At 35.2% G+C, this 10,011-nt stretch overlaps 1 protein-coding gene across 1 annotated transcript in view; it reads left to right on the top strand.

Annotated features, from left to right (window-relative positions):
- The first annotated feature begins 1,543 nt into the window (after window positions 1-1,543).
- LOC127694608 (vomeronasal type-2 receptor 116-like) overlaps window positions 1,544-10,011 on the top strand; it is a 41,140-nt gene continuing 32,672 nt past the window's right edge. Inside the window, exon 1 of the mRNA XM_052196178.1 lies at window positions 1,544-1,752. Within this exon, the coding sequence (XP_052052138.1) occupies window positions 1,544-1,752 (209 nt within the window). The remainder of the gene's footprint in view (window positions 1,753-10,011) is intronic.

Genomic DNA, 10,011 nt, shown 5'->3' with positions numbered 1-10,011 from the left:
AAGAGCAGCTAGTAGCTTTAAATGCTGAGCCACAATTTCATCTATAATGATGGGGCCTTGATTTACAGTGTCTACTATTTAAGGATATAGTCTGAATTCAGGTATTCTTTTTCATGGCTTAAGCCCCTTTCTTTCAATAGTTAGAAAAAAGAATCTTCAAAAACTTTCCTCTAATAGTGAGAAATGGTTCTGGGACTCAAATGTGGATAGAGCACCTTAAGAATGCTAGTAAGGCATCTTGCACCAATCTATGACTCTGTGCCATGTGTGGGCCTACAGATTCTTTAGGTGTGCCAGTTGGAGTATCTACAAGTTTTGTCATTGTATGAGGTTTTAAATGAGACCCAGAGGAATAGATGTTTTGAGGAAGTATAAATTTAAAACTTTGAATTTACTCTCATAACATAGAAATTGATAGTTATAAGGGTAAGCATAATGTCAACATATGCTGTTCCTGCTAGAGATGTGTACATGAGGATGAGAGCTACACAATTTCACCTTAAAAGTCAGGGCATGACCACATTCTTCACAGGCAGTCTCCTCTGCTCTCTACCTAATTCATTTTCTAAATGTTTACCCTTAACAATAGAATTTTTTATTTTTCTCAGATTATGGTATCTATGTCAGTAATGAAGAGATTGCATTTTCATAGTCACTCACTTCAGACATTTTAATAATGATTTTTGTCATAACATGCTAAGAACAAAAGAGATTTTATAGATGCCAGGTCCTGTTTCCAGGACAATTCCTCAATCCCATGTATTTAAGTATTATGATTATCTGCCAACAAAGAATCTGCTTGGAAAATTCATCCATGTTCTTCCTGTGCTACAGTTCACACCAAAAAATAAACAGTTAAATTGTTTTTTTATTGAAATTAAATAGGTAATTTGAAAGTGAGAAATGTAGCAGGACTATTAGCTTTTCCAAAATAAGAAATAAATTGCTGTGCAGACATCATTATTTTCTGCAGATAAAATATATCATAGAAGAAAATTCTGAGATAAGAAACAGTAAATAGGAAGAATAAAATCCAAAAGTTGTCTTTTGATTGTGACAGAATGGCCCACTGTTTTGTCCTGTGCATGAATATCATGTACATTTTCAGGCCTTCTTCCAATTCATCTACCATTGCAACCTCTGAGGTAGCATGATTTCCTCAGTCAAACTTGTATTAAAAGTTTCAAACTTGGTCAAAACAGCCCAGTAAGGAAGTTGGTCCTTTAGTTCCTGGTGTCTACATAGCTGAAATCATGGTGCCTCTGGCTAGAGTAGAAGATCCAAAGCATATTTTCTGACTTGTTTTTAAATAGAACACAGAGCCTCACATGCACAGCCTAAGGGAAGAAAGAGTCCCAGAACTCTGATTATCTGTGGAAAAAGAGTCATTAAGAACTTGTGGGTGATTAATGTTACAGCTGCACTCATTATCAGTCAGAAGAACAAAATGTTCACAAACATGTGAACTAAATATATACAACCTGGGCGTCATTAGATATGTATCCATCAGTCTTTTGGCTGAGCAGATATATATGTTAATAGAATGTTCTGGATTTTTATTTTGGGGCTCCTGTATATTCTCAGTTTTGTGTGTGCCTTTAGAGACAATGAATGCTATGTAACAAGCAATGATTATTTTTACCACAATGGAGATGTGACAATTGGTGCAATTTTCCCTCTTCATATTGTATACACAGGCAACAAAGTTCCTGATAAATATGTGCCATACAGTTTTCAAGATCTTCATATACAGTGAGTACAATTATTCATTCTAAGAATTCAGAATTCTTATGTCTTAGTAAATATAGGGGTTAAAACTTCCTTTAGTTTTTTTCAAAATCCTGCTCTTCCATTCTCAAATCTCTTAAAGTATATTTTCTTGTGTACTTCTCTTCATCTTTAGAAGGGAAAGTTATGATTTTGTTGTTGTTCATTTTGCTTTCCCTGTTGTTATTTAATATCCACAATCTTTTGTTTATCATGTATATGACACCAGATAATTTGGATATTTTCCATGTTAGGATTTCAGAGTATGGATAAGTTAATCTAATTATGACCTTGAACTGCTGGGTTTCCTTGAAGGCCAGATGTGCTCCTGAACGAAGAGATGATGTAATTGAGTGAAGACACTCATGTGTGCCTAGAATGTTGTGAGAGTGACAAGTGCTGACTATGTTACACCCAGCTGATTTCTGAATAGAACTGCAAAAATTAAAATTTGCAAGCAATTTCTGTTCTAGCTAGCTTTTTGTTTATATTTCCTGATTTCATATCATTGAGCTTTTTTTTTTTTTTTTTTGGTCCTAAACTTTTTTACTCTCAGACAAATTTTAAAAGGTTATCTGCTTACCATTTGTGTTGATAGCGATTTTCCTCCTTCATATGTATGTGCTCACAAAATACTCTATCTGAGATGATCCCCACTTGAGGCAGTTTTAAGCTTTTCTGAAATTTGCTTCAGAATTTAAGAAACAGCTTCAGAATAGTCTGATTTCTTCAGAAAGTAAAGGGAAGAATTAAGTTCTTTCCCTTCATAGAGGAAATAGAGTGTGCCTACCCAAAGCATATATCGGGAATCTCTATGGATCAATGAAAAAATACCATGAAATAGAAAAATAGAGCTTGTAAATGTCTGTGAACATATGAGAAAATCAGTAGGAAGAAAATGGATAAAAAGAAAGAAAACATACTTATGAATGTGTATTGTGCTCAGTGTGACAACTCTGTGTCATTGTTAAATCCTAGGTGGAGTGCTAAGTAAAACAAAAATGAAGGAATGTTCAGAAGGAACAACTCATGAGATATTTGGGGTCTTGACAAATATATAATTTGAGACTAACACAGCAAAGATGGCCATAGATCCAAAATTTTATATCTTAATTTTTAACTTTTTATATTTTATTTTGTGTGGTATGATTTGTACATTTCAGAGGACAAATTGTGGGAATTGAGTCCACTGTGAGGTTTGGGTTTTAAGCTCATATCATGTGGGTTGACAGCACGCATCTTTGTACCTGCTGAGCCATCTTGCCAGGTTGTGGCCCTGGCTGGCCTGGAACTAAGATATCAGCCTGTTTCTCTTCTTCTTCTTCTTCTTCTTCTTCTTCTTCTTCTTCTTCTTCTTCTTCTTCTTCTTCTTCTTCTTCTTCTTCTTCTTCTTCTTCTTCTTCTTCTTCTTCTTCATGTAATTGCTGGTTGCTGGGATTTGAACACAGGACGTTTGGAAGAGCAGTCAATGCTGTTAACCTCTAAGCCATCTCTCCAGCCCCCCAGATTTTATATCTACATGCCATAATTCATATCTCAATGATCTAATTCATGGTAGACACAATTGCTTAAAGATCACATCTTAAATGACATCACAGATATGTGTTATATGCCTAGCAGCCTGAGAACACTGGATGCAGGGTATATATCATCCAATTTCATTATAATTAAGACCTATTCTTCCTCTCATTTTCCTCTTTTCTCTACTTTCAGCAGCCCAGGCACCAATGTATGTGGTAGTTTGTACATCATTTAGCAACAGGCCCATATGTGGAAAGACACTACTTTCTGACCCATGAGCCATAAGTAGCTGGCTTATGCATGATAACTGACAGAATTTTATCCTATAAAATTATTCATTTTTATAGTCAATTTTTATATAGTCAAAAATAAAATCAAAGTGATGCATTACTGGAAAAGAGTATTTTCACTATAATATATTAACAATCATGTATTGATTTAAGTTTTTTTTTAGTTTTTTTTTTTAAGACAGGGTTTTTCTGTGTAGCCCTGGCTGTCCTCGAACTCACTATGTAGACCAGGCTGACCTCAAACTCAGAAACCTGCCTGCCTCTGCCTCCCCAGTGCTGGGCTTGATTAAAAGTGTGTGCCACCACGGTCCAACAACAAACTTGTCTCATACAATTCCCAGACAGTTTTTCTATATACAGTTACATTTGTACTGTATTTTCACAAGTAAAACAATAAAAAATGTAGCTCCTGCAAGTTTTCTAGGACATATTTTTGGTGTCTGAAAGTGATGCAAAGTTGCTTTGTCTAATTTACCATTCTGTGTATTCCCAGTGAAAATAGTTCTATCCCTAAGTGTATCTTTATCATGAGCCCATTTTTCCACTCTTGCCTGTGGCATTATAATTGAGGTCTCTACTTCCATGAATTGCAGCTCTCTGAACTTTGTTACTTACACAGTCAGAATGGTCATTGAATATTCTTTAAATCCTTTGCTGGAAGTCTATCAGTTAATGGGATTGTATTCATTTATTTGAGATGTACAACTGTGGTGTTTGCTTTAGTGTATTCTCTGATATTTTGTCATCTACACTTTATTATTTAACTGGCCCTTGGGTTGTGCTTTCTAGCTTCCCTTTTCTTTGGATAATTAATAAAGAAGCTTTGATATACAAAGGTAATTTCCTGCACAGGAGGAAAGAGAAACACAAGCAGCCCTTCTAGTGTGTACCACTCACTCTGATTTATGAGATTTTGCCTTGTTTTGCTTAGGTGAGTGATGATAGAAGTCATTATCAGCACTGTGGATATTTTCTACCACGTATCTCAAACTATCACTTTCAGAAATAGATATAGATTACAGAAATAGATGTAGAAAATATTTAGAACTTTGTAGGTTAATTTTCTTTTAAATTAAGAGATTAAGAAATTATTGAATTGTATGATGTTTTAATTTTATCTACTCCAATTGAATAAGAAAATAATTCATAAAGTATTCTCTAAATTACAATGTAAGTTATCTGATGTGGTAAACATTTAGAAATAATACAAGAAATTGTTCAGAATTCTGACCATTTCTCCAGATTTTTCTGCATGTTGTTAGTGTTATTATTCCAATAAGAATCTTTCAAGTAACCTATTGTTAAGATTATTTTTTGAGTTTTCATTATCCTATACTTTTATTAAACTATTATTATCAATTTTATAATATTTTCATATTGTCTAAAACATTTATAGATTTTTATCTCATATTTTTTGTTGTGCTGGTTAGTTTTATGTCAACTTTCCAGAAACTAGAGTCACCGGAGAAAAGGAAGACTCAATTGAGTAATTGCTTCAATAAGATCAGCAAAAGGCAGGACTGTAGGGTATTTTCTTAAACATTCCTTGATGTGGGAGGGCCCAGACCATTGTGGGTAGAGTTCTACTACGGCAAATGTGGTCCTGGTTTCCATAAGAAAGCAGATGTTTTGTGAGATATACCAATCCAAGGCTTTCTCTGGGGCTCTAGGGTAAGGAGGAGGAACTGATTTGGCAAAGAATGTAATAGTTTAGTGTCTTTGCCTTAGGAGAGACTTTTCCTGGGGTTCTGACCCCAGGAATAGAGATATAATTCCTTGTCTAAAACCAGGAATATGCTTAGCAAGGCCAGTAATGGCCTGGACCTTGGGCTTTAAGGAAGTTGTGATTTTTGGATCTTGGAAACTCATTTCATCCCCCTACTGAAGGGCTTCAGTTATTTGTCCCAAGGCCACTGTGTCTCTGAGCACTGGAGATATCCTGAGTTCCCTTTGTGCAACATTTCTTGATTAATTTCCTGATAACTTTTCCTCATGTATGATGGATTTCTGCTGATTGTCACATTTTCCCTTGCAAACTTTATATAATACACTATATTTCTTAATAAACTTCCTTTGTATAAGGAATCAGCCTTAAAAGAAAGAAAGCAGACTTAGCAAGCCACAGTAAGCAAACCAGTAAACAGTATTGATCCTTGGCCAGTGGATCAACTCCTGTGTGCAGGCTCGTACCCTATTGGAGTACCTGTACAGACTTCCTCCAATAATGAACAGCAATGAAGAAATGTAAACTAAATATGCTGCAAAGTTTTGTATCAACTTGAGACCTGCTAAATTCATCAAAAAGGAGGGAACCATCAACTAAGAAAATATCCCCATGAGAGTGGATATTTTGTAGGATAAACTGTAGTGTTACCCATTGTGAATGAATCCATTCTGAGGCTGGTAATCATGAATTGTATAACGAAGCAGGTTGAGAAATACATTATGAGAAAGCCAGTATATAGAATCTCTCTGTGTCCTCTGTATCATCTCCTGCCTCCACATATTGGCCTTGTGTTATATTTTGTCCAGAAGTCTTCCAGAGATGTGTCTTTCAGGGATGGATTATAACATGGAGCCAGTCACCTGATAAAATCTTTCCTCCATACTCCCCATCTTGCTTCTGGTCAGGGTCTCTGTTTCTCTGTCTCTCTGTCTCTGTCTGTCTCTGTCTGTGTCTGTCTTTCTCTGTGTCTCTCTGAGTCTCTCTGTCTCTGTCTCTGTCTCTGTCTGTCTGTCTGTCTCTCTCTCTCTCTCTGACTGTCTCTGTCTCTCTCTCTCTGCTTCTTTCCTCTTTCTTTCATTTCTTGAGACATGGATTTCTTGTGTAGTCTTGGCCATTCTGAAACTTTCTATGTACACCAGGCTGGCCTGTAAATCAGAGGTCTACTTGCTTCTGCCTCTTGGACAATGGTATTATTGGTTTGTACCATCAAACTCAAATTCCCTGTTTTTTGAAAGAGGTGTTTGATTCTTTATCAATGTTTTTTAAACACACAAACACACACATGAGAGAAAGAGAGAGATAGAAACAAAGAGAGAGCATGGATCTCAAAGGGTAATAATGTGGTGAGAAAAAAAGAAGTGAGAAAAAAGAAAAAAATCTAGTCATCATAAGCAAATAAGAACATACATGTTCCTGAACAGCAGATTCTTTAAAAATATTAAAATGAATGTTTAATCAATCAATAAAACATATTTTAAACTCACTTAATGAAAATAGGATAAAGTATCATGTAAGATTTTGTTGCATTTAAAGAGTTTTAATTACCATATATGAATTGTACATATTTATAACATACTCTGTTTTTTCAAAATATGAATCTAAAATAAATCTTAAAAATGAAGACCCTATCCCCTTGTCATTGCTTTATGTTGGGAAGCTTGGATTCCCCTGAGCTGCTTCATCATAAAATATGAAGTGGTGATTACACTGGATAGTCTCTTTGCAAGCCTTTGTTTACATGTATGAAATAGCCAAAATGATAGATATCATATTTATATATGTATGCATTTAAATCTATACTGTCTACTAACAAAAATATCTTGCTTCTAACAGTTCTGACAAAATATGCTTTCATTACATATACTTTTATAAATTTAATTTTGCCTTCAAATGCATTTAATTTTTTAGAAGTTTCACACAAAGTATTTTAGCCATATAAATACACACCACCCCATCATCTAATATCCTTTCTTTTGACCCCTATTCTCTTATGAAACTTGTTTCTTTTCATTTTTCCAGTCAAGTACAGTTTGTGTTCTGTAAGCACTATTGTCACTAGAACCTTCCTAAGGGTCACAACAGTGAAGAAATTGAGTATTGCTCACCCAGTAACTCCCTAATCTCAATAGGATCTTGGCTCAGGGTGGCATTTTATACCTATTTCATCAATGTTGGTATTGTGTCTTATTTAAATGAGTACACATAGTCTTGTACATGCTTTCATAATCCTGCTCGGTTCAAATGTGCAACTCTTGAGGACTGAAAATATTCTTTTCTTGCGGTTATCCAGAGCTTCTGGGATTCACAATCTTCCCACTTCTTTTCTGTCAACACCTTGTTGGGAGGAGTATGATATCTAACCCACATTTATGGATTAGCACGGCATAGTCTATTATAATCTGTACCATGATCAGCCATTACTTCATGTATTATTTGTCATTTTGTATAAAAAAGAATTTATCAGGCTGGCTGATGGATGTGCTAATCCATGGGTACAATGATAAGTCATTAGTGGTTAATTTTGTACTTTCACATAATAAGATTATTAAGTTATCCCTGTGGATCTATGACTTACCTTATCACAAAGTCTTGCCATTTTTGTGGTGTGATGCATGTTTTCTATTCTATGGAGTGAATCCTATATTAAATCAGACAAAGTTTGGATCCACATGTAACGTGTATGCCCAGTATAGTACCAGATGGCTTATCAGATAATCCCAGTCATTGCTATATCCCTCAAGGTTCACATCTTGGTGAGAATAATGATTATTTTATTTTCCTTGGTAGCATTCATAGCATCTTACAACAGTATGAAATCTAGCCAGGAGAAGTAAAGTAGGTAAATAACTGTGTGATTTCTCCATGTTTTGTGAGTCAAGTATGTAGTGTCCTCAGAAATGGAGACTTTCCATCAAGTTCTACAGGATCCAATCTTGTATCTTCCTGATACATATTCTAGATAAAGAGTATGAAAGACGTATGATATTTGACTTTCTAATGTGAATGAGAATGGTTATTCTGATTTCATGGAAGTTTACTGAAATGTACATACTCATATTGTGGCTAATTGTCATTCTAGTGCTTTTGATTTAAGAATTCCTTTTTTTTTTTTACTATTCTTTAATCCTCTTTACAGTAAGTCTGCCCCCAAATACTCCCTTTCCCATACCACATCACCCTGTCTTCTAGAGAATTTCCCACCCCCATTCTCCTATCCCACCAGACCTCCCACTTCCTGGGACCTCATTTCTCTCAAGGGTTAGGCGCATCTTCTCTCACTGAAAGCAGACCAGGCAGTCCTCTTCTGGACATATCAGTGGGTGTATGCTGCCTGGTTGTTGGAACAGTGTTGGAAACATCTTGGGCATCCAGGTATATTGAGACTGCTGGTCTTCCCATGAGGCCACCCTCCTCCTCAGCTTCCTCTATAATACATTTTTTACTTAAAATATTTTCATTGCTGCTCTTTCCATTCCTGTCTTAGTCTATAGTCTTTTCTGCTCTTTATGAGTTCTGTGATTGCCATTATTTCATCCTAATAAATACGAGCACATCCTTACATATTTGTTTTAAATTGTGATATACACGAAATCTTTTGTTTAATTTTGTGTCATGTTACTAGAAATATCCACATTGTTTAAAAGAAACACACATCATGGCATGGAAAGAGGTATGGAGAAGGGAGGAACAAAGTGAATATTCTATGACTCATCATACATGTCACATTTGTGCCATACCAGGAGCTACATGAGTGGAAAAAGGAACTTTAGAGAAGGAGTAGTGAAATAAAAAAAAAATACCAGAAATGCAAACATTCATTAAAGCAAAAAAAAAAAGGAAAGGACAAAAATGAAAATTAAAAAAAAATATTAAAAAATGACAAAATTATGCAGAAACTTCTACATCTAAATATGCCCTGTTTATTTTCTTTTCAAGTATATTTAGAGGAGAAATAGTCTCCTTCCCTATATATAGAAAATATAATGCTGCTTTTTTGTGGAAACCCTGAAAATGTCTTATGAAATATTTTTATAACCAACTGAAGAACTATTTGCTAAATACAAGCTTGAGGAAACTGTTTTGGGAACAGCATACTTAGATAATAAATTCAAAGCTCTTTCACTGTATGTGTGGTTTTGGCATCATTAATGGTCTATTTTTTCTCTTATCACATTGTTATTAGACAAATCTACAGCTGCCTTACAAGATAAACTGCTCTAGATTCAATTTGAGGACCTGAGTTCAGACCTCACAAAGATAACAATTATATGGAAGGTAGAATAATAAGATGTGAATCCTGCAAGTTAGCTGGCTAGAGTAGAAGGCTTATGTGCTGAAAACAATAAAGGAACTGCAAAGTCAGTTTGCATGATACTCTTTTTTTCTCTTCTCAGGAGCACTGGGGAAGGAGAGGTAGAAAGTCTTCATAATTTCGAGTTCAAATTTGTTTACAGAGTATGTGCTGGGCCAGCCAAAGCTACATTGTTAGATTCTGTCTCAAACAATCAAATAAGTTAGTCTGTGAGTCAATAATTAAACAATTCATTAAGAGATTGCATGTGAAATCATGTGGACATTTGGGACTGACCCTGGATGTCCTTCTGTCTTGCTTTCATAGTTCATGAAACTGATGAAAACATACCTGCACAAAACCTCACATGCACAAAAGTGGCACACATAACTCATAAACACACACAAAGGTAAAAT

Source organism: Apodemus sylvaticus, chromosome 1, assembly GCF_947179515.1.
Source record: "Apodemus sylvaticus chromosome 1, mApoSyl1.1, whole genome shotgun sequence".
NCBI classification, from domain to species: Eukaryota; Metazoa; Chordata; class Mammalia; order Rodentia; family Muridae; genus Apodemus; species Apodemus sylvaticus.
The sequence above is the reverse complement of the archived record's forward strand: the minus strand, read 5'-3'. Positions and strand labels throughout refer to the sequence as shown.